General features: G+C 36.7%; 1 protein-coding gene across 1 annotated transcript in view; it reads left to right on the forward strand.

Annotated features, from left to right (window-relative positions):
• The first annotated feature begins 2,189 nt into the window (after positions 1-2,189).
• Positions 2,190-25,900, forward strand: part of simj (simjang) — a 35,591-nt gene continuing 11,880 nt past the window's right edge. Inside the window, exons 1-6 of the mRNA XM_014239887.3 lie at positions 2,190-2,500; positions 12,954-13,148; positions 13,200-13,665; positions 13,726-13,978; positions 16,479-16,586; positions 16,649-16,750. Of these exons, the coding sequence (XP_014095362.2) occupies positions 12,980-13,148; positions 13,200-13,665; positions 13,726-13,978; positions 16,479-16,586; positions 16,649-16,750 (1,098 nt within the window). The 5' untranslated portion in view covers positions 2,190-2,500; positions 12,954-12,979. The remainder of the gene's footprint in view (positions 2,501-12,953; positions 13,149-13,199; positions 13,666-13,725; positions 13,979-16,478; positions 16,587-16,648; positions 16,751-25,900) is intronic.

Here is a 25,900-nt window from a genome sequence, read left to right on the forward strand (position 1 = left end):
GTAAATCGTATTTAAGCGTTGAAAATTGGTTACCCGAAATAGTCTTTCTTTAAATAACATAACACTTCATAACACCTTAATCTGCATTGACCAGTATACATGATTATCTGTTCGAACATTTTCCGGGCAGAACTCCTTCCAGACATAATTTTCTCTGTTGAAGCCCAGACTTTTGCAGCCAGTACCAATCCCTACTTACTTCATACGGATTTTTTCTCTAATGGTTTGTGGAATACTGCAAATAAAGTTTCCGGCTTATCGGTTTCTTTTGCTAGATAATTTGCCAACTTATTTGGCGTCATACCTTTCTGTCTAGGAATCTACTCAAGTAATACAGAAGTCCCGTGGCCACCCTCTTAAGATTTTTTAAGCAGTCTAGTACTATTTCCGATTTGATTTCAAAGCAGGAAATTGTCTGAAATACTGCTTTATTATACGTTCTTCTTCAAAGTTTTTCTCAATAAAAACTCTTTTGGCAAGAAATAGGTCATATACCTAATATGCAATCAGGGGTGTTATGAAAATCAAGACAGATTTGTTTAGTTGTCAGAATTATAAACCAAATCTGATTTTCAATGGTGTCACAGAATCTGATTGGATTTTCAACTTTTCGAACATACGCAAAACAAATATTCGAATCATCAAAGGTTTACTAATGTAACAAAATTTGCAAATGAATATATTTATTTGATAAATTTAAATTTGAAATACTGACAAAGTCTATTAAAGTTTACAATGAGTTCCACAATTTACACAATTATTTTATTGGAGTAATAAAGCAACGAAAAGATTAAAATAAATATTTTTAGAGATGACGGCGATCCACTTGATGTCCCAATGTGAATCGTAAGTGAAATTTAGTTAGCATTTATTTGTTGTTGTTGTTGTAGCGTCAGAGAACATTCCAGAAGTAGGAATGGTGCAGGGTTGATAGTCCTAGATCGGATAAAAATCTGGATCCGTTCCGGTTACTTAGACCCGATTCTCGTGGGAACAGTGCATTTACTTGTATGTTGTAGATTTATATCACATTATCGATTTTAAGTCACATTATCGACTGAATAGAGACGCTTATGTTATTGTTTTTAATTACTTTTTGTAAATCCTGTTTTCATTTTGTGTTCTATTCCTATGTTTTCTCCTAGAAATAAAGATAAGTTAATTTGTAACAATAAAATAGGCGTTAATTTCCTTTTTCAAATGTGTAGAAAACGGATGCGGCTTGGAATATAATTAACTATATACATATGTGTATGAATATAATAACCGTTTTTTCCCTAATTATTTACTTTAATTTTTCTGACAACTAATTTCATCTTAAAATATTTTACATTAATATTTAGGTAATAATTCAATTATATAAGGTTGTGTCGATACTTAATAATGTCTAAATCAGCTGTTTTTTTCTTTATACTATTGTTTAGTAAATAAATTTCATTTAACACATAGTTAAACACTCGATTACTTAGTCATTGTCCCATTCAGTATTAAACGCACACCAGTGATGGTATGTTTACTGCTTTGTGATTGGTGATCGTAGGAAGTCTGATCGGTGACAGGTGAGCGATGCGTTAACCCTACAAGCCACCTATCGGTTAAGTCACGGGTAATGTAACCAAGAGCGCTACCAGAAATTTTTGCAGTTTTTTATATTCTTAAGGCAAAAACCGTATAAGTGACACGTTCTATACATGTTAGTTTCCGTGTTCTAGTGTATTGGAGTTATTATTAAAAATATTTTTAAAACCTTTTCTGGTACAAAATTACATCCACCAGTTTGTTACGATTGTTACTCTAATGGCCTCTAATGGTTAACATTTAAAATAAAAAATTGAACTTATTTAATTAGTTTAAAACGGGTGTTACTTTAATGACCTTCCATGGTTGACTTTTAGAATGATATCATTGAAATAAATGAATAACTTGTTATATTGTTTAGTAATAAACTGAGTTAAGGAGAATAAAAATAAATTAAATTTCTTGCTATAGACATTGGTATGAATTATCTCTGACAAATAGTATTAGAAGTTATAAATTGAAAAAGGTCTAGGTCATTTGCACTGTTGACGTATATATAAGTGTATATAACTTTTCGGTGTTTCTGAATTCGGTTCTGTGAAAACGAGTTCTTTTTAGTACCCATGCATATTTTGTGGAGTGTATTTAATGTAATATGGTCCATTTTTGCACATACAATTTTTTGTGTAAGCTGTTGTTGAATAAATAAGATATTAATGAGTTTGGTGGATTCAAAATATATTTTCTCTAATAGTGTTTTGCAGATGTAAAATTGTGAATGATGAAAAGTTGTGTAAAATATTTTAAATAATGGCAAGTTGTTTGCAGAATTAGGAATAATGTTACATATATTCACGAAGTGATATAAAAAAACGGATTCGTAATCAATCAAATTGTGAAAACATTAAACTGACAAAAATACAATCTATAAAAAAGTAAATTTCTTCGAAACGTAAAATGGTATAGCCTTATATATATGAAGGTAAGGATTGGTTTTTTATTAAATCATACTCTATATATATGAATATACATATATACTAATGTTAGTCAATAAATCCGTTTTAGAACAGTCGGATGAAAAAACATTTAAACAGCCGTGAACGCGTGGTAAAACTATGCGTGGTATCCCTTATTGAGAAAATTGTAATTTTTATCGCAATAGAAACGTAGACCCATAAAAATGAGTTAAATGTGCGGGACATACTGTTCAAACAATAGTAACAAGTAAGGAAGGACTACGTTCGTATATAGTAAGACATTTTACACTCTCGCAACTTGAAAGAGGCAAAGCCGGCGAAATATCTTCAATTGTACTCAAAGCTTTATATTAAACAAGTAAGCAAGGGCTAAGTTTAGGTGTAAACAAACATTCAATACCCTCGCAACTTGCAAGGATCAAAGCCGGAGGAAAACTGTGTTGGCAAAATTGTAGATTAAAAAGAATTCATCATTCATTGTTCGACGAAATCGTGAAGTGATTACGTATACAACCTTATATTGAAGGCCATAGACTATTGAGTTAATGTGGGAAACGTCAACCAGAATATCGGAATTCATAATATTAGGAATATGAGATTTGAACTAAGGTCTATACCAAGGCCATTCATATTCAACGCTATACAACATAATTTTTAAGAAAAAAGTACTTAATTTCAATAAAATATCACACATCTTGACCAACCTTAATAGTTTTGTCAGTTGGAAAGTCAAAAATCCCTATACATGGTATATTGGAGGCCGAGAAAGGTTTGAGGTGATTGCATTAACTTTTTTTGATCATATTGATCAAGTGTACTCGGGAACATAATATGAAACAATTTTATCAAAATATAACTCATACTGACATACGGCATATTGTCTGCTAGTATAATTAAAATATATGGGATTTGGGGTACTTCGTAGACCAATTTCACATATTTTCGACATTAACCTATAGTATATGCAATAATAGACGTTTAGGTAATTGCGCTAAGCTATGTTGTTGTTGTTGTAGCGGCAAAATTTTGCCGAGTTGAAAGTCTTTGGCCGGAAAAGATACGGAACGGCGCTAAGATACCTTACATATTGGTAAAATCCAAACGCAAGTTGTAAAGTCATATATTAGGTATATGGGAGATAGGGATAGTATTGACCCGATTTGATCTATTTTTGCCATAACCATAGGAAAAGATGTTCCCTGAGAATTCTGTCGCTACAATAACAACAACAACATGTTCCCTGAGTCCGTTCCCACGACAGTCGGGTCTACGTAACCGGAACGGACCCGGATTTATTCCGGCCAAGGACTGTCAACTCGGTAGAATTCTGCCGCTACAACAACACCAACAACAACATGTTCCCTGAGTTTCATTAAGGTATTTCACATACCATTGCAAATATACATATGTGTAGTAAAATCAGCCGGATGTTTGAATATCCTGATATTACTTATATGGGGAAAAATTTTCAGCCGATTTTTTCCATTTTAGACATACTGTTATTAAAAAACCCTCTCTCTCTCTCTCAATTTCATTAAGATAACTCACATTTTAGTTATTGTTGTAACGTTTATCTATTCCCCGCTTAGGTGGTAAGTTATAGTTTGTTTGTCGTCGAGGTCATCTAACGGAGGGCCAGGGAAACGAGTTGTTTCGACGGGGACGTAGGGAAATGCGTGTGAGATGAGTAGGGGTTCGTTGGGCATGCAAAGAGGTGGTTAGTGTCATGCGGAGACTCATTGCATGCAGGACATATGTTGGGTATTTCGGCTTCGATTTCGGATAAGTAGGAGTTTAAGTCTCATTTTAATAACATTATTGCGAAATTATTTGAAAAGTACGTTCCAATAGCAATTGTTAATAAAAGTAAAAGTAGAAGTCCGTGGACGTCGAAAGAGTTACATAAATTGAAAAACAGAAAAACTCGAGCCTTTAAACATTTTAAAAAAACCGGTTCACTTGTCGACTATTCTAAATATTCTGTATTGTATCGACAATATTTTGACCTAAACAAAAAATGTTATAATAATTACTTAAATAAAGTAAAAAAGAATGTTGTAAGTAATCCAAAATCGTTTTATAATTTCGTCAACTCAAAACGCAGCATTTCCAAATTTCCGTCCGAGATGAAATACAAATCTATTATTTCAACGGACAATGTTATCATATTCAATATTTTTGCAGAATTTTTCAAGTCAAACTACTGTAATAATTCTTCCAAAACTTTTTCTTATCAGCACGTGCTGTGTTCGAATACTTTAATTAACGCTCCAATAACTTCTGAAGAAGACGTCCTACTTAAATTAAATAAGTTAAAACCATCTTTTAGATACGGCCCAGACATGATATCCTCATCCTTCCTAAAAAATAGTGCCAAATATATTTACTTGCCTTTGACAAGGATATTTAACTCCTCTCTTAAACACGGTATATTTCCTTCATTATGGAAACAGTCATTTATAATTCCTTTGCATAAAAGTGGATTTAGATCCAACATTGAAAACTATAGGGGTATCGCAAAACTATCAGAAGCTGTCCTAAACTTTTTGAAGCTATCATCACTGACCATATAACCTTTTTAATTTCTCCGTTAATTTCCTCATCTCAGCATGGATTTCGTAAAGGGAAATAATCGACTCTAACAAACTTGCTTGAATTTGTAAACCATGTATCATTGGGTTTTAGGGAACATAAGCATATGGATGTCATATACACAGACTTTAGAAAAGCTTTCGATAAATTAAACCTCTCGATTCTCATACATAAACTTGATTTGCTGGGCTTTCAGCCATGATTTCTTCAATGGGTAGCATCCTATCTTTATAATAGAACACAACGAGTGATATTTGAGGATACACCTTCAGATACAATTAATGTTTCTTCAGGTGTTCCGCAAGGTAGTCATCTTGGCCCGGTTCTGTTCTTGTTGTTTATTACCGATATCTCTTCAGTAATTGAATTCTCAAAAATTTTATTATACGCTGACGACGTAAAGCTTTTTAAATCATACACTTCAACTGAGGAAAGGTGTCTGTTGCAAGAAGACTTAAACAATATGGTTGCGTGGTGTGATAGAAATGATTTGCCATTGAATAAATGTAAGATGATGTGCTTTTCCCGTAGATATGTGCACCCCTCTTCTGATGTAATAAAACACCATATTCTGGAGCAAGTTTTTAACTATGTTGATTTGGGAGTTAATATGGACCCTAAGCTTAGTTTTTGTCTTCATATTGACACCATGGTCTTGAAAGCAAAAGCTGTCCTCAGTTTTGTTAAACGTTTGTCTAAAGAATTTAGAGATCCGTATATTACTAAAACACTTTAAACAACTTTGGTTAGCTTTGGTTCTGTTGTATGGAACTCTAGCTACCAAATCCATTCTGCCAAGTTAGAGTCTGTTCAAAAACAATTTTTACTTTTCGCCTTAGCTCATTTCCGATGGGATTCTAGGGTAAGTCTACCTCCATACACTAGTCGTTTAAAACTTATTAATCTACCTACACTTTCTAGTCGTAGGGAAATGCTTGGCATAATATTCTTAGTGAAAATCTTGAATGGAACAGTTTGCAGTTCTTTTCTTTTGTCTGAAATTTAATTTATATCCCGATTCGCTTTTCGAGGCAGTTTAGACCTTTACTATTAAAATCCTGTAGATCAAATTTTGATCTAAACGAGCCATTCCGCCGTATTTGTCATGATTTTAATTCTCATTCCAGCACATTTGACTTATCTGACTCACTTTTCAAAATTAAAAAGACTATTGTTTTCTCTTAATGAATGAAAATGTAACAATTTTTGATATTGTAACTATAAATCTTAGCTGTTGAAATTTTTGTTTCTGTAGCTGAGCAGTTTTAGATCTCATCACTTAAAAAACTCTCTTGTCTTTTCTGACTCGGCTAATTCCGCACGTATGCGGATTGCGCCCCTCGCGTCGTGGGCGGGAGGATGGTAATCGTTGGTTATTATTATTATAATTATAATCTGCTATAGTATCCAGAACGAAGTTGCGCAAGGGTCCCTCTAGATTCACGAGGCAACTCGAGCTTCTCGTCTGCGATGGGTGGTGGTTTGACTCCTAGAACGCCATTCACTAAGAGAGAGTCGGTGAAGGTGTTGATGGCTCCACTGGTAATCGCGGTCAGTGCTTGTCTGAAGTTCGTTGCGTCCGAAGTCTTGTCGGTGTCAATTACACATATTAGCCAATATATAGCGGTATAACGACACCCGGAATTTCGCATATATTTGTGTTAGGTATATGTGGCCAAGAGAAAAATTGACGCGATTCAAAACAACATATCTACTAACGCTTCCCTAACTCGTTTCTACACATTAATTTATATTAAGTAGTGCAACTATATTTATTCACACGATAACAAAAGGGTTGCAATCTAATAATCAGTGTTAAAATATTAAAATATTTTGCAAAGAAACAGAAAGAAATAAAGAAAACAGATGTATATCTCAATCCCAAGAAATAAATAGTACATTATTATTTTTTCGTGTAGATTTTCTGAGGTTTCGGATTCGGACCATAGGGAGAATGGAGTTAAGTGAGTTGGTTTCATTGGGCATGCATGGAGGCGATCAGTGTCATGCGGGGATATATTGCATGCTGGATAAGAAGGAGTTTAAATTGCTAAAAAACCCAGGACGATTCAGCGCTAGGGTCAATCTCGTTTCAACTCGAGCTCTTGTTCTGCAATAGGTGATGTTTGAACTCTAGGTACACCATTCACTCGGTGTTGTTGTTGTAGCGGCAGAATTCTGCCGAGTGGACATTCCTTGGCCGGAATAATTTCGGGTCCGTTCCGGTTACGTAGACCCGACTGTCGTGGGGACGGATTCACTCGGTGTTCCTAGGTGGCGGCTCCGCTTCAAACAGGTGACTGCAGAGATGGTTTCTGCGAAAACAGCCAAGCAAAAATGGCTTGGAGAAAAGTGTGTTATACTCCTTTACATGGAGCATTCGGGCCTCACTATGTAGATGCTCGATGGGACAAACCACGCTTCCTCCAGGACTGAAGAGGTGGACCCTGAAGCATCTGAGCGGTCGACAATCATAAGTATTATTTCGAGGTGAACTATCTAAATTAAGGAGAATTAAACAGGGGGATCTCGTAGGGTGGTGTCTTTTCCCGCTCCTATGAAATCACTACATTTTGAAGCTCCCTCAAACCCCAGAAGCAGTTTCTATTAACTCATATGAAAATGATTGTACAATGATGACATCGGTCAATGGAATGGATGGCATGTGTTCAAAAGTAAACGGCTATTTTCTAGAACTCTCTCGATTCTTCACTGCAAGGAGCCTAAACAAATAATTCAAGTCGATCCAATACCGGGGTGTCCTCAGTTTTTTTTTGCGTTGGCGCTTTACGGCCGCGCTTTACAAAAATAACCTGATTGGTGTCACTTCTTTGGCGCAGAACTCCTTCGGCCTCGCTTCATAAAAATAACACTGGTTAATACAACATCGGATTTATCAAGAGAAGAGAAATTCTGACAGATTTTGCGTTACCCATCACACAATTATGAATTTTGTATTGACGGTATAATCCCTCTTTTTTATACCCTGAACAAGGTATATTAAGTTCGCCACGAAGTTTGTAACACCAAGAAGGCAACGTCGGAGACCCTATAAAATATATACTACATATATAATCAGCATGATGAGCTGAGTTGATTTAGTCATGTCTGTCTGTCTGTCCGTCCGTCCGTCTGTATATATGCAAACTAGTCCCTCAGTTTTTTAACTTTCGATCTGAAATTTTGCACCTATCCTTTTCTCACTAAGAAGCTGCTCGTTTGTCGGAACGGCCGATATCGGACTACTACCGCATATAGCTGCCATACAAACTGAACAATCGGAAGCAAGTCTTTGTATGGGAAACTTTTTTGCTTGATGTAATATCTTCACGAAATTCGGCATGAGTTATTTTCTAAGGCAACAATATTTAGATCAGATCACTATAGAATATAGCTGCCATACAAACTGAACGATCTTAATAAAGTGCTTGTATGGAAAACTCTTTTATTTGAAGAGGTATCTTCACGAAATTAGGCATAGATTATTATAGTGTAATCTCTAAAGAAATTGTATAGATCGGATGACAATAACATATAGCTGTCATACAAACTGAACGATCGGAATCAAGTGCTTGTATGGAAAACTCTTTCAGTAGACGAGGTATCTTCACGAAATTTGGCATGTATTGGTTTTTAAGACAATAGTGTAATCTCCGAAGAAATTGTACAAATCGAATGACTAACATATAGCTGCCGTATTAACTGAACAATCGGAGTAGTAGTAGATCGAAATCAAGTTATTGTAAGGAACCTTTGTATATGTAAAGGTGCAACCGAAGTTAACGTTTTTTTTTTGTTTTTATATAATTTTATTCGTTTGCAAAATATGTAAATATGGTAAACACTTATTTTTTGTTTATATGCAACTATTTTGTTATTGTATGAATAAATACAATTGAACAAAAGTTAAATATTGAATTAAAGTTATTTATTCACTATGTAAAATAAATTTGAATTTGAATTTGAAGTGTTAGTAAATATAAAAGCTAATAATTTTAGTGTAAAATTCATTATATTATAAATCGAAGAAAAACGCCCTTTAAATAGTTGAATTTTTGAACCTTAATTGCAAATATCTTAAAAACCATAAGTCAGCGGGAACTATATCCAGTGAAACCTATATATACTTGCGGACACCTTCAATAAGCGGTCGGACCAAAATTCAGGAACCAAGTTTTACCATGGTTTTTTATGACAAATACCACTCTTAACAACCGGACACGGATACTTTTTATTTTATTGTTTTTCATTACCTTTCGCAAACGGACGTGGATCTCTCGATAACGGACAAGAAAGTTGAGTTACTGAACGAAAGTGCTAAGAAAACAATAAAAAAACACCTAAGATAAGCGGGCGCGAAAATTATTAATCTAGAATAATGTCGCATTGTCTGGAACTACGGAAAAGTTTGAAATTTTTTACACAAAATGGTGATTGCCTAAAACAAATACAATTTCGGTATTACTTTTTTGACTTTTATATTAATTTAAAAACAGTAAAAATTTTAATTTGGAGATATGGCTGGTTCCAGGCATAGACAAGTCTATAAGGAAGACTCTAAAAATTTAAGGTGAATCAGTCAAGTATAACTTGAGAAATCGTGGGTATCGTTTTGAATTTTTTGCCAATTTTCAACAGGCTGTATTTCAGTGAAAAATGGTCGTACAGGAAATAAAAAACAAATTTTTGATTGAAATTCTTGGATAAAGCACGAAAAAAAACTTTCAAAATGCATTTTTCCTCCACGTGGTATGCTTTGGATAAGGCTAATGCTGGCGGTGAATCGATCATCAATCAAAACTTTTGTCAGAAACTTTGAATATCCTAAAAACGAAAAAAAAATTTTTTTCAAGTTTTTTTTTAATTAAAAAAAAAATTTCGAAATTTTCGAATTTTTGAGAAAAATTTGTTTGAATTTTTTTTTTGATACTCAATCTTCAAAAATCTCAAAATCGAGTAGAAAGTAAAAAAAAATGAAATTATTGAATTTTAAAATTTTTGCAAAAAGGAAATAGAAGCTTAATTAACAGGCTATGCGACCTATGCATTGGTTTAGCTCGAAAATGCCCGTAGAGCGAAAACAAAAATGAAAAGCATTTTGAAATTTTTTTTGTGCTTTATCTAAGAATTTCATGGCTACTGGAGCTCAAAAAATTTTTTAACCAAAAAATTCTTAAACTACAGTCTTCAAGCTTCAAAAATTTTGTTGTTTTTATTTTTTGTACGACCATTTTTCACTGAAATACAGCCTGTTCAAAATTGGCAAAAAATTTGCAAAATTTTTTTGTTCCTTTAATTTGTGCGAGAAGTACAATATATTTATATTACAACCAACCAATTTTACTGAAATATATACTTAATCACAGAGGCTAACTTAATATTAGGTAAAGTAAAAAGTTCGTTCGGTTTTTATCTAAGAGATGGCGTTATTGTCTATAGTATTAGTGTTACGTGTCGCATCATATTATACTATACGGCGCTGAAAACGTGTTTATTCGCGCTAAAAGTTTGTCTTTGACAGTTTTTCGATTGATAGACTCAGTACGTTGTGAGCGCTCGTCAAAGATGGACACCAGCAAAGAGAAAATTCACTATATTTTACAATTTTTCTTCGATCAAGGCGAAAAAGCGCCAAAGCGACTGAAAAAATTAATTTAGTGTATGGGCCCGATACTGTAAACGAACGTGTAGCACAAAAGTGGTTTGCTAGGTTCCGTTCCGGTAATTTCGATGTCAAAGACGCACCACGCGTCGGGAGGCCTGTCGTCGAAAATTGCGATAGACCGTCACGTGAGCACTTATTTAATTGCTGAGGAACTAAAGATAAGCCAGAAAACCGTTTGGAACCATTTGCATAACCTTGGATTCAAAAAGAAGCTCGATATTTAGGTGCCACACGAACTAACGCAAAAAAACATGATGGACCGAATTTCCATCTGCGAATCGCTGCTGAATCGCAACAAAATCGACCCGTTTCTGAAGCGGATTGTGACTGGCGATGAAAAATGGGTGACTTATGACAACATCGAGCGCAAACGGTCGTGGTCAAAGCTCGGGGAAGCGGCCCAGACGGTGGCCAAGACCGGATTGATGGCCAGGAAGGTTTTGCTGTGTGTTTAGTGGGATTGGCAAGGAATCATCTACTGCGAGCTGCTCCCCTATGGCCGAATTGTGTTCCATCAGGACAACGCCAGGCCACACACGTCTTTGGTGACTCGCCAGAAGCTCCTGGAGCTCGGATGGGAGGTTCTATACACCCACCGTATAGTCCGGACCTGGCACCAAGTGACTACCATCTTTTTCTGTCCATGGCGAACGCGCTTAATGGTGAGAAGTTAGCCTCAAGAGAGGCTTGTGAAAATTGGGTCTCCGAGTTTTTTGCCAATAGGGACGCAGCCTTCTACGAGAGGGCTATAATGAAATTGGCATCTCGTTGGCAACAAGTTTATGAACAAAACGGCACATATTTGACTTAAATCGGACAAATGCACACAAAGTAATCATCTTTTGAAAAATCAATAAAAAACCGAACGAACTTTTTACTTTACTTAATATATCAGGGGTTTTAGCTTTACACCAAAGTCTAAGCCACAAATTAAGGTAAATATCTGTAAATTGGTGCAGGGCATCGAATTGTAAATGAGCATCTTTGGTTTACAATTTTTTTAAAGTGGGCGTGACTCCGCTCCATAATAACTTTAATGTGTATAACTTATAAACTATTAAAACTATTTCAACCAAACTTTCTAAGAAGAAGTTTCTCTAGCGCTTCTTCGCTGAAATCAGATGATAATCACGCCCACTTCCCATGTAACTGCTATAATGAAAACTACTAAAACTGTGATTAAGTAAATGCCAGAGGTGATAAATTTGACACTAAAAATGGTACGGAAGGGCGTGATAGGAGCCAGTAAAAAAGTTTGGCAAAGGTCGTGGCTCACCTTTAGCTGAATTCTTTTATTTTATGAACTACCTGACCAATAACAACCAAATTTAGTGTATAACTTCTTAAAACCATACCTATTTCCCATATTTCACTTTAAAGTATTTACATAAATCGAGAGCCAATGACGTTATCGAATATGTTGGTCAGTATGTTAGTTATCTTCGTAAATTTGGTTGGAAATATATTCTCTAGTATAGTTGAGTAATGGCAAAAATTAATTCAAACAATATGAATGAAATGTGCCTATTTGGTTGATTTTAAAATAAATATTTCCGAACTGAAGCTAAATGTTGTAATGAAACTAAGTGCTAGCCTATGACATATAATAAGTAATCAACATTTTATTTAATAAGATACCAAGAAATTTTATTGTGATCCATTCGGTTTCTTCGAACAATACATGTTGAATTCGTAGCAATTTTCTTATAATAAAGTTTTGTCAAAACCTGAAGGTATTTCCCAGGCTTTGATCTTTGCAAGTTTCGAGAATACAAAATGGTCGGCTACACCTCAACTATGTTACTCCAACTGTGAAATTTTAATAAAAATGGGAAATTTTTAAATTTAAAATTCGCAAACTGTTTGTTAATATGAATGTGTGTTTTGCTTTTATTGTATTGTTTTATTTCAAGTGCATATAATAGTATTGTAACAAGCTTTATTAAGCTGTATCCTTTTGAATCAACTCTGCGGTTAGGTGACGCTCCCGTGAGATTAAAGCCCTTACGATTTTAATGAAGAAGAAATTAAGAGTTACAAAGAATTGACTCTTGTGGCAATTACAAGATTTTTGTTTCATATCGCTTATTCGGGCCTTAACAGAAATATATAATCCTCAAAAAACATAGATAGATGTATTGATAGATATCACTTCAAAATTAAAAATAATATCCTTTATAACTTATTGTCACTATTTTTAGTTCAATTAAATTGTGTTTACAACGTAATGAATTTTAACATGGCCAAAATGGAAATTGATGATGTGGTGGACTTAAGCCTTAGTTCCAGTAGGGATCCAGCGCTTACTATTACCTCATCTGCGATTCGCGACGTGCGTTCTTTAACACAAAATTCGGCGTCATCACTTTCTAGCACTAATTTATCAAACAATAATGGTAATAACAAATGGTGATTAAAAGCAAATATTAACTATATTCTTTTGGTAGAATTAACATTGCCCGAAGAAAGTAAAGTTCAACGCCGTGTTCTTAGACCACGAACCGAACCTAAATCCTATGCAGAGGCACCAGACATTGTGTTATTACCTGCACGTTTAAATGGTCGCCAACATAATGGAAATATAGATTCCGAAACAGACGATGAAGATTCTGCATTATATGTTCCAATTAAAGAGTTGTCTTCAGCTGAAATCGAAGAACGCGAAAAGGGATTGCGAAAACTTCGAGAAGATTTACGAAATGAAGAAACAAAGCTAGTGTTGCTGAAAAAATTGAAACAGTCCCAACTTGTTATGAAGGAAAATTTGGCACTTACTCCCGCAGTATCTTCCAGTAATCCGCTAGCTATTATACCAAGTGCACTAACTTCTAAAGGCTCGTTGAGTGTAACTCCTACAAGTGTAGTGTCTGTGTCAACACACTCTAAATGTCGATCTAGTACAGTAAATATAAAGTAAGTATATAGCTCTTTCTGTACAAAAATATGTAATACCCCGTGTTTATTAAATTAAAGCACTACAAATAGCCGCAATACACCGTCGTCACCATCTACAATGTCAACATCATCGCCATCGTTTAATCGCGTGAATTCCTCTATTCTTCCGCATCCTCGTTCTTCTCTTCCAGGTGGAACAACGTTAACAACAGGAAATTCACCTTCATTGCACAGGGTTCATTCCCGTTCGAATCTTCCAAACCTTACTATTACTCCTTCAGTTACAATCACCCCAACTACGGCCCCACCATCTGGAATTAAACCACGTAATGTGAGTAATTGTAATGTAATCGTTGCATTAAGGGAGGGTTAAAAGCTAATAAAGAAACTTACTTAGTTTCTGCCTTTAATTATTGTTATAAAATATTTAAATTACGATTATTCAAAAAGGGAGGAAAAGGTATTATTTAGCTAAATTCTGGCAAGTTGGCGGCGCAGATGACGTTGTATAGAAATTCCCACAACAGCCGGTTCTACGTTACTGGAATTGACCCGGATTTCATCCGGCCAAAGGCTGTTATTTTGGCGATCTAACCCTGTTTGGATCGGTAAGTGTTAGTCTAAGTCTGTCGTCACTAGAGCAACACCTAGCAGCAGGGTTGCTCCGTATCCTCTTGACCCGTGCTGGCATCGAGTCCAACCCGGGCCCCGAGGAATTCTTTTGTTGCGTATGCGCTAAAAGGCTCCGTCCAAACTCCACCTTGGTTAGGTGCAATACATGCAATGGATGGAGCCATCTTAAGACCTGCTCAGGCCTGAAGACCCATAGGGAGTGGACCACAAGTTACGTGGTCCCATGCTGCCAACGCAATACTGCGACACCAGCCTTAACGAGCCTCGAGATATTTAACATATACATCCCCCCAGTTACATGTTGCCCAACAGGATGTCACCCGAACATAGGTGCGCTGCTTCGTGGTGAAAACAGTTTGGTGCTAGGCGACTTTAACGCGCACCACGATCTTTGGCATTCCTGCCTGTCAAACGATCGTAGGGGGATGGAGCTGGCGGAACAGATTGACGATTCGACATTCTGCGCAATGAATGACGAAGCCCCCACCAGAATTATGGGCATCTGTAATAGCTCGCCCGATATTACCATCACTAGCGGTGGTCTGATAAATAGCATAACCTGGCGACCTATGCTAACTCTTGCATCAGACCATCTGCCCATAATTATCTCGATCGAGAAACCTCCTGACTTTATTTCTGTGGTCAACCGCACCTTCATTAACTTTAATAAAGCTAACTGGGTCGGCTTCACAGAATTTACTGAGAGTACCTTCAACGCACTACCCATTCCTACAGACGTCATCGTTGGCGAGCGTCAATTCCGCAAGGTGATCGCTGCTGCTACCGCTCGCTTCATACCGGCTGGTAGAATCGCGGAACTCCGCCAAAATTTCCCAGCCGAAGCGGCTGTATTAGCAAACGAGCGCGACACCTTACGCCATGCCGATCCCTGTGATCCCCGAATAAGGGATTTCAATTTGGAGATTCGGCAAATGGTAAACCAACATTAGCGGACACCACCCATTTTGTCCTGAAGTCCTGTAATCTCTCCACCGGTGTGAGTAAGCTTTGGAATACTGTCAAGGCCTTGTCTAATCCGAGGAAGCATGACGACCGGGTTGAAATTCAATTCGATGGCCCTGCCTCCTCGGACCCGAAGAAGTGCGCGGGCTATTTTAGCCGGCGGATTACACTGCACCCTTCGACCGACAAGGCCAAACGATGTGTTTCCCGACGGCTGCGCAAAATCCGAAAAGACTGCGCACCACTTTCACCGATGGGGAGGTTCAGAGTGTCATCAAAACGGCGAAATCGTCTAAATCCATCGGCCCTGACGGAATAAGCATGCTGATGCTAAAACATCTAGGCTCAACGGGAGTAAACTATCTCACCAAGGTCCTCAACTTGTCGATGTCCATTCTTCAAATACCCAATGTGTGGAACCTGAGCGGTCGGCATTCATCCGTACTGTTTCGACGTCGAAACTCCAAACTTAGAAAAATTAAACAGGGGGTTCCGCAGGGCGGTGTCCTCTCCCCACTACTGTGGGGGGGTTTTTATATATCGAAACTTTCCCAGCCACCAGCTGGAATTTCAGTGACCTCGTACGCTGATAACTGCACGATATTGACGTCGGGCAATGGAATCGATGGCATGTGCTCAAAAGTAAACAGCTACCTCTCCAATCTTTCTCGTTTCTTCTCTGCAAGGAGCCTAACACTCTCCCCCACTAAATTCACAGCGACCATCTTCACAAATTGGACGAAGGAGTACAGACTGGACCTGAACATTTCAGTCGATGGCACAAAAATTCCGACAGTTAATAACACTAAAATTTTAGGCCTCACATTGGACAGTCTGTGCTACTTCACTCCTCACACGACCGCGATAACTGCCAAAGTACACAGCCAGCAACATAATGAGCTCCTCTCCAAGCAGTTTCTGCTGGGGTGTTTTCGCAGAAACACATCTAACACCCTTTTCACTATGGTCCGACCCCGTCGAAACAGCCCGTTTCTTGGGCCTCCCGTTAGATGACCTCGACGACAACCAAACTATCACTTACCATCCAAGCGGCGACTAGATAACCGTTACAACAACAACGTTGTAGAGAAATATTGAAATTACTTCAATACTTTGAGACAAAGAAAACATATAAAAAAAAAATTTAATGCTGCCAAATGCGTTGAATCTAATTATATATATTGATTCAAATTATATACCTATATATTGTTTCAATAATAATACTTTATTGACAGATTAATATATCTGAAGGTTCGAAGTTGTCTGGAATGATTAATAACGCAGTTTCCATAACACCTTCTGCAACTCACTTACAACAAAATCAGCAGCAACAAGATCTAAAGGTATATCGAAAACTGTTATTTTAACTACACTTAAATACTCAATATTTTGAAAAAAATTTTAGAATGACCGCAGTAATTCACGTGAAGAAGCATTGACCCCAGTACAGAGGCAGGCAGCTGCAAAATTAGCATTACGGAAACAGCTAGAAAAAACGCTTTTACAAGTAAGTCTGACATAGCATAAACTAAAATGAGGTTGATGATTTTTTGACTTAAAAGTACAGAAATAGTGGTGAATGATGACAATGCTTATTCCAACATAGTGAAGAATAAGTTACTCATAAACTAAATTCTTCTCTACATAGTTTTGAAATTACCTAATATTTCGATTTATATTAAATAACTTTTTTCCACTAAATTATTTTATTTTATAAAAGTAAAAACATGGCATCATTAAAAGAGGTTTCGATTTATTAATTTTAAAAGTAATGGCTGTTAGTGTTGATCAAGTTTCAACCGAAGCTGCTTGCGGTGACCATTACTAATTCTAAAATAAATCGGACAAAAAAATAGTTTTATTATTATATAATCTATAATTTTTAATTAACAAAATAGCGACCTTAATTTTTGAAAGATTTTCGGGAAAAACTCAACTGTTACTTGTTTAAAAAAAATCGAAATTAAAAAAATCCTTCGATCAGATGCACTAGTTTTTTATGTTTTCAAAAAGCTGATTTAGCTAATTATCGAATAACTTGAAAAGTATTTGTTTGATTTACTTCAAATATTCAGTGAATATTTTTAAGCTATTCAAGTGTGTTGTCGATTCTGATATTTGTCGGACTCAGATTTGAAACCAATAAAAAAATTTAGTAGGTGTCATGAATTCAGATATTATTATTTTGATGTTCGAAACAGAAATTGTATCGGTTTTTGGTGTCATGAAAACCAATTTTATCGGTTCGTTATCAAAAACAAAGCAAGAAGATAGTTGCTGACAGATTTCAAATGTAAGTTAAGAAATAAATTCATTTGACTGTTACGAATTAACTTATCTTTACTTCTATAGGGGAAAACACAAGAATAAAACACAAAATGCTATAATTATTAAGGTTATGGAAAAAAAGTCCAGATATCTTAAAAGGATTTACAAAACGTTTTTGAACACCTTAACAAAAGCGTCTTTATTCCGTCGATAATGTGTTATAAATCTGTAAAATAAGCATCTATGTATGTATAAAAGCATACAAGTAAATTCAAGCTAATTTTCACATACAATTCCCCTACTGTGATATTTTGATATCTTCCTTTTTCATTTTTTCGTTGCTTTCTTCTTCTAATAAACAAAAAAACTATATTAACGGAACACATTGTAAACTTTGATAGAATGGTTTCCACATTTATTCATTTGCATGTTTTTTCACATTAGTGAGTTGAAACGAATATTGTTTTTGCGGCTGTTCGAAAAGACGAAAATCCAATCAGATTCTTTGACATCATTGTTCGCATACAAGTCCAAAAGACTTCAGACCACTTAGTTTCTCCTCATTCATTCTAAAAACGCTAGAAAGGCTAATAAAACTACATATAAGAAACAAACTAAAACCAGATAAGCTGGCTGGTTCGCAGCATGCTCTGTGGTGGCGGAGATTGAAAAATCTCTGGAAGTTAAAGAATACACTCTAATCTCCTTCTATAGCCTTCAATATAACATCCAGCCTAGGGCCATACTGAGTGCGCTTAAGGATCTGGACATCTCTTAACCTCTCAGAAAATTAATTGAACAGATGCTCATGAGCAGGTCAATAATTTCAAAGCTGGGAGCGTCAACGATGTGAAGATCCGTCCAAAGAGGTACACCTCAAGGAGGCGTGTTATCCCCACTTCTCTGGATCCTGACAATGAATAAGTTGCTGTGGGATCTAGAAAAGAAGGGGGTACATGTAGTGGCCTACGATGACGATGTGACAGTATCGGTTAAAGGTAAATTCCCGAATACTCTCACAAACATGCATACGATCTTGGATGATATAAACTGTTGGGCTGTATCGTGCGGATTAAACCTAAATGCTGGTAAGACAGAGCTAGTATTATTCACCAGAAAGCTAACACTCCAGTAGTTACGGCGCCATTATTAAGTGGTTGCAGACTAGCAATTGGTGATAAGGCAAGCTACCTAGGACTAATCTTATACAGGAAGATTAAATGGAAACAAAACTTGGATACTAGGGTGAAGAAGGCAGCCACAGCACTCTACACCTGTAAAAGAATGGTGGGTCCCAAATGGGGGCTAACGCTAATGCCTCGGATAGCTTATTGGCTCTATACAGCAGTTGTCAAACCAATCATGACTTATGGTATATTGGTATGGTGGCCAATAATGGATAAGGAATACGCGGTATGGCGTATGGAAAGTATACAAAGAGCAGCTAGTATTGGCATTAGTGGAGCTCTTAGAACAACGCCTAGCCAGGCACTAAACGTCATTCTACATTTATTGCCTACAGACCGGTTCTGTAAGCAAGTAGCAGCAAAGTCAGCTTTCAGACTAAGGGAATCCTACCAATTAGTCGCCTGCAACAAGGGGCACTCTAGAATACTTAGTTTATTCCCGTTTCTACCTAAAACCACGGATTTCCGAAATCCAATAGAATTGAAGCTAAATTCGTTTCACAATATTGCCACAACCAGAGAGGAGTGGGAAAGGGACAAAGTGGACAGGAATGAAGGAATTAGCATCTACACGGATGGATCCAAACTAGATAATCGAGTGGGAGGTGGTGTCTTCTCTGATAGTTTAGACATCAAAATCGCCTTCCGCTTACCAGACCACTGCAGTGTTTTCCAGGCGGAGATCACAGCAATCAAAGAAAGTCTTGTTGTATTGACAAAAAGTGTGCTCACAACAAGGAGCATATATATTTATACGTATAGCCAAGCGGCCTTGAAATCACTCAAGTCTCCTATGGTCTCTTCAAAGATAGTGAAAGAATGTCTTGTTCTATTAGAGGATCTAACATCCTATTTCACGATAAACCTGCAATGGATTTCAGGGCATAGTGATATCCCTGGTAACTGCGAAGCAAATGAACTAGCCAGAACAGGTACCACTACAATTAACCCCTGGAAAAGAGGGCATTTTTATTCTGGCAACTTGCAAATACTTAATCAGCTATAAATCTAGCTGAGTCTCGGTGGAGACAATCAATAACCTGCTCAACTAGCAGACTAAATTCAAAAGAAATGACATAAGAACTCTGATAGGAGTACTAACAGGTCACTGTCTAATTGGCAGACATGCCAGCAGGCTAGGCGTACCTTACAACGACTATTGTAGAAGCTGTCAGGAGGTAGAAGAAGACAAGTTTGTAAAACATCTTCTATGCGAATGCAAAGCCCTATACAGGAAAAGAATCGCAACTATAGGTCGTGGGTTCCTTGACGACGTATCAAAAGTTGCTAGTATAAAATTATTTGTACTGGTGAGTTTTCTAGAGGCTTTTAAACTAGGTTTCCGTGGGTCTTAAGTGTGGCGTTGAATCTGTTTAATAATTCGGTATAAAATGCCTTTATGTAGATAAGATAGATTGTGAATACCAAAAAAGGTTGTCAATTCCAATGTTTCGAATGTCATTTGGTACCTGGTATTTACCAGATGATCCATGTTTCGTCGATGGTCATGAAACGATGCGTTTAAACAGTATGAGAGTCTAATGGTCTAATGATTGCGCTTCTTATCCGAAGAGAGCGAACGAGCCACTCATCGCACCGACAGCCCTTCCATGCCCAATATTGCTAGGAGGATATGACACACGAGATGCCTACCGTCTTAGCTATTTCGCGAGTGTTCAAAACGAGATTGTGGAGTTTTGACCTGTCAGCCTTCGTTGTGTCCACCGTGGCACCTGGGTGTGGCTCATCAAAAATCAATGTTCGACCATGTTGAAACTCGATAAACAAATTTTTGACCGTCGCCATAGAAGGAGAAAAACATATAGAGTTCTTTGATTTCACTGGGCAATTTCTCTTATAAATGTAAGAATAGAAACACGGACCTTTATTTCTCTTTTTCCATTTTTCTAAAATCGGGGGGTTACGACTTCACCCACGGTCATAACAAAACTAAGTTCGATTGAACTGAAATTTGGACAGTAGTCGTCTTCGAGAATGTACATTTTTTTGGGATAATGGTATCATCGGATTTTGAGGCTCATATCAGTATCGGACTACCCTCGCAAAATAAGAAGTATTTTACATTGGGTTATGGTGGTATTCAGTTGTAGATAATTGATGGCATTAGTATTTTGTATTGCATATGGATGCTGCCTCCAAATTTTCCCTAAGCAAAGTTTTTCATAACAAGTGTAGCACAGAACTTAATCAAGAGTTTCGATAAAATGTACGAAATACAGCTAAAAGTAACGTAAACAACACTGTCATAAAGCCAAAAAACAAAAATATCAAAGAAACAAAAAAAAAGGGCTAAAAAGAGTCATTGAACCAACCGAAGGGCTAATCTCGATATTAACGAAGGCAGTCTAACAGCTAAACGTAATATTTTTTTTTTGTATAATATTCAGTTTTATTTAAAATCTGCCTTATTAAAATGACAATCACTAAATTTGCTGAAAAAAATAATTATGTTGAAGTATATTAAGGAAAGATCAATTGAATCGAAAGGGTAGATCTAATGGACGATATCTTTTTAGTCTCCTACATTGTTGACTATTGTCCAGCTCTTCGGTCACAAGCACGTTATCATGGTTCTCCAATCGGGAGAGGTGACGACTACTAAATTCTTCTAAAGTTTCTTTTACAGTGGATATTTTTAACATAAAAAAGACTATAGTCTGAAGAATTTTATTTTGAAAGGTTTGAATAACTTTGAATCATCTGAGCTCCCCCAGCTTTGAATTCCATATATATGAGTAGCTTGTTCTTTAAACTGAGGCTGGATTTGACCTTAGGAGCCAGTACAGCTTCGGAAACCTTAACCTGAGCTGGACTCTCGTGATTTTCATGTGGTCTCTCCATGTACGTTCCATATCAATTGTAAGCGCTTGTGTTTGTTGGTAGCAACTGCCCACTTGCGAACACAATTCAACGGTCAATTGCGTTTGCCGTTATTGTGGTGTTAGAGTTAATCACTGGAGTACAGCCGCGTGGAGAATATAAAGCACAGGCGCAAGAACGCTGCCTTCAGGTACACCAGCTCATATGGGTTTCAGATTAGACACCTGACGTAAGAAGTTCGATTATTCAGCAGACAGTAAGGCATGCCAGACCTTGTCAAAATTTAACAGACTTTTATGTTATGTCCTGCGTTCGATAATCATCGGATACATGCAAAACAGATTCCTTATGTGAAAGTACTCATGTATGGTAGTGCTATGCTATGTATGCATAACTGGGCCTTAAGAGTATTAAATTTAGTGGACCCAAGAACAAAATTAAGAAACGCGAGAAATATTGAATTTAATGCGAACCTATGGTACATTAGATGAAGTGGATGACTATGCAGATAGTACAAAGTATATCAAGCCTTTCACGCAAAAATAACCCAAGCGAAAATTGATTGGGAAAGTTAAAAAAATTTATTCAAAGTATAGACCATTGCTTTTACACACTTTGACCACCTTTTAGGCAATTTGTGGATACCATGCCAAAGAAATGTTCGTCAGACACCCAATTTTCGACTTCTGCGTTGGAATCGAAGTACTGCTCAGCCATTGCGGGGCTCGATGAAAATAAATGGTAATCGGAATAAAGTGAAAACGCCAGGTGGGGTAGCAGCTCCCAGCCAAGTACTTTGATTGTATCCTGAACGGATTTTGCTTTATGTACAGGTGCATTATCGTGTAACAAAATTACTTTGTCGGCCCAATTTGGTCGTTTTTCGCTGCATGGTTCAAATTGATCATTTGATGTCTGTAGCGATTGGTATTAAAAGTTTCACCAGGTTTTAGTTGTTCATGATATTTCACCCCCTTCTGATCCCATCAAACATAGAGCATTGCCTTCTTACTGAATCGATCTGTTTTTGCAGTGGATGTTGATGGTTGTTCCGGATTAACCCACGGTTTTCAAAACATTTTTCGACGCCAGTGACAATTCGATGCAAAACTGATTTACTTTCGTGTCTGAAGCAAAATATCACAAGTGTTTTTTCGGTTTTCCATTTGTCTTTCATTCAATTCATGTGGCACCGATTTTCCATAGTTCTGAATCTTTCCCATAGCTTTCAAACGGTCGGAAATTGTTTGTTGTGCAACATTTTACATAGCTGCCATTTGCTTTTGACTCAAAGTATCATCTTGAGCCAATAGTGGTTGCAGTTCGTCGTCTTCAAACTTTTTTGGTGGTCTTCCACGTCCTTCATTTCTCATTAAAATCATTATCACTGAACCGTTGAAACCATCTTTTGTATGTTGCTTCTGATAGAGTATGATCACCATATGCCTCGTCAAGCATTCGATGCGACCCTGATGGAAACAAAAATTTATTGCTTTTCGCAAATTATAATTTTCCAGTACAAACTATGACAGTTTTATCAAAATGGAAAAAAATATATGATGTTGTTTGTTCCATGACTGTAAAGTTATTGAATATGTTTGACAGGTGTCATGACAACCAAACAGAAAAAAATAAAGCTCGTTCACAATAAATGTTCCCTACCAACACATTTGAATCTTAACGCTCAATACCAGTATATTTATACCAGTGCTAACCTAGTACGACCACGATAAATTCACCAGCCCAAAATTCAACGGTGCATTTTGAAGGTGAGCATTCCTTATACATTTCTAACGATTCATAAATTTCCTTTGCTTTTAAACCTTTCAAAAGAATAAATCTAATCACTGCGCGATATAAATTGTTTCTATATTAAAAAAAATACTCTGACACGTCAATTTCAAATGGCTTGTAAACAAAGAACTAACATGTACGACAGATGTACCAACTTGATAAAAATAAAATTTGGAGCTAATAGGGCTATTTCTTGGTGAGAGCAGAAGCTTTTCAACCAACCTGTTTATATTAAAACATATAATAACATAAATGTGAATCGCATAAGAGACACACTGGATGTTGTAATTGTGGAGGTGTGTAATAAAATTGAATCAATGTATAGAAAAATTGGAATCTTATACCATTTACCTAAGATAAGTCATGCTGAGATTTCAACATCAATATTAATATAACCTATATCTACAGTAAAAAATTAAATAATATATTTGTGGATTACAGAAGCAACACATTCGAAAATCGATATTATTTATTCAACCTCTAATGATTTGACTGATTGCAAAATATCTGGTCATTAAACTATAATTTAATGAATCTATGAACTGAATAAACTCAAAAATATGTGTAAAATCTTTAATGAAATCTTTGGTTAATTTTATATCACCTACAAGGCACAATTCAAAAGTTCCAGGACTTTTTAAACAACGCAGCTTCTAGTGGCGCCATCTGTCTGAGATATCGCGCTACATGTGACATTACATTTGTAGTGTCGGTCGGAAAATGAGCATCGAACAAAGAGCCAACATTAAGTTTTGTTTTAAACTTGGTAAAACTTTTACCACAACTCATCAAATGATGAAACAAGTTTATGGCGATGATTGTCTATCCCGTAGCCGTTGTTGTTGTTGTAACGGTTACCTAGTCCCCGTTTGGGTGATAAATTCCAGATTCGTTGTCGTCGAGGTCATCATCGGGAGGCCCAGGAAACGAGCTGTTTCGACGGGGTCGTACCATAGGGAGAAGGGTGTTAGATGAGTGGGGTTTGTTGGGCATGCAAAGAGGTGGTTAGTGTCATGCGGAGACTCACGCAGGAAATGTGTTTGGTATGTCGGGGTCTATTCTGGATAAGTAGGAGTTTAACCTGCTACAGTATCCAGAACGAAGTTGCGCGAGGGTCACTCTGGTTTCGCGAGGCAGCTCGAGCTCTACGTCTGCTATGGGTGGTGGTTTGACTCGTAATACGCCATTCCCTGAGAGAGAGTCGGTGAAGGTGTTGATGGCTCCACTGTGAATGGCGGTCAGTGCCTGTCTGAAGTCCGGTCGGCGTACTGTCTAATGTCGTCGACGTACTCAAGGAAAGACCTCTTGATGTTCCTAGGAGGCGGCTCCGCTACAAGAAGACGACTACGATTGGTATTAAAAGAAATGGTACGCATTTTCATCCCGTAGCCGTATTCACGAGTGGTTTGAACGTTTTAAAGAGGGACGGGAGGACTTGGAAGACGACGAACTTTCGGGCCGGCCAAAAGATGTTGTGAACGAAAAAAACACGGAAATTGTGCGTGAATTCATTAAAAAAAGACCCGAAATCGTCGCTTAAATATATGGAATCGGAATTATCAAAATCCGCAGCGTCGATTTATTTTGACAGAAAATTTGGGCCTCAGAAAGGTTTGTGCTCGATTTGTCCCGCCCACTTTGAAACAACACAAAAAAGACCTCAGAATTCAACATTCAAGAGACATCATTAAAGAGGCCAAAAAGGACCCAAACTTTTTGTTCGCCTGATATGGCACCCTGCGATTTTTATAATCTATTCTATAACGGGTGTTTATTCTTAGATTTAATTGTCTTCAAAAACTGAAGTTATCGTAATGCCATAGGATGTACAATATTTTTGGTTAATCCTTGAGAGGTTTAAAAAAAATAAATTCGATGGTTCTCTACTCTCAAACACGCAACGTATAATTGGGCGTCAGAAAAGCACGGATTTTCTAAATATAATCCACAAATCGTCATTGTTTGACCTTGTGCCTTATTAATAGTCATCGCAAATGTCAAGCAGATGGGTAATTTTAAATGTTTTTAATGGTAACGGCGAATCTGAAGTAGTCATTGGAATCCGTGCAGAAGTACAACTTCACCTTGATATTTTCCACTCAAAATAGTGGCTAATCCTCATTGGTCCTTGTGTATTTTTCATAGTATTTTATTTCTACAAAAAATGTCACGTCTTCGCGGAAGATAGAGAAAAGCAAGAAATATAAACAAATATATTATTTATTTATTTATATATTTCTTAGTTTTGTAAATTCACTATTTTCGCATTGAGTAGGATAGCATAGTAAAAATGTTTAGACACCATACACCATACCATACACATACACTATACACCATACACATGTCTATCGTCTTAATAGTTTAAACTACAATATAATTATGCTATCTTAGAATCTGATCTCAGCGCCATTTTCCAGTCTCAAATATACTTTTGAATATCTGTCACGACTGCAGCGCAGTCTGCCGGAATTCTATGTAAAAAATTCCAAAATTAACAACTACTTATAAATAAAAAATTAGTTAAATAAACATTTTCCAGTGGACCAAATTGCGAATCTAAACCATCC

The sequence above is a fragment of the Bactrocera oleae genome, chromosome 6 (assembly GCF_042242935.1).
Source record: "Bactrocera oleae isolate idBacOlea1 chromosome 6, idBacOlea1, whole genome shotgun sequence".
In the NCBI taxonomy this organism is placed as follows: Eukaryota; Metazoa; Arthropoda; class Insecta; order Diptera; family Tephritidae; genus Bactrocera; species Bactrocera oleae.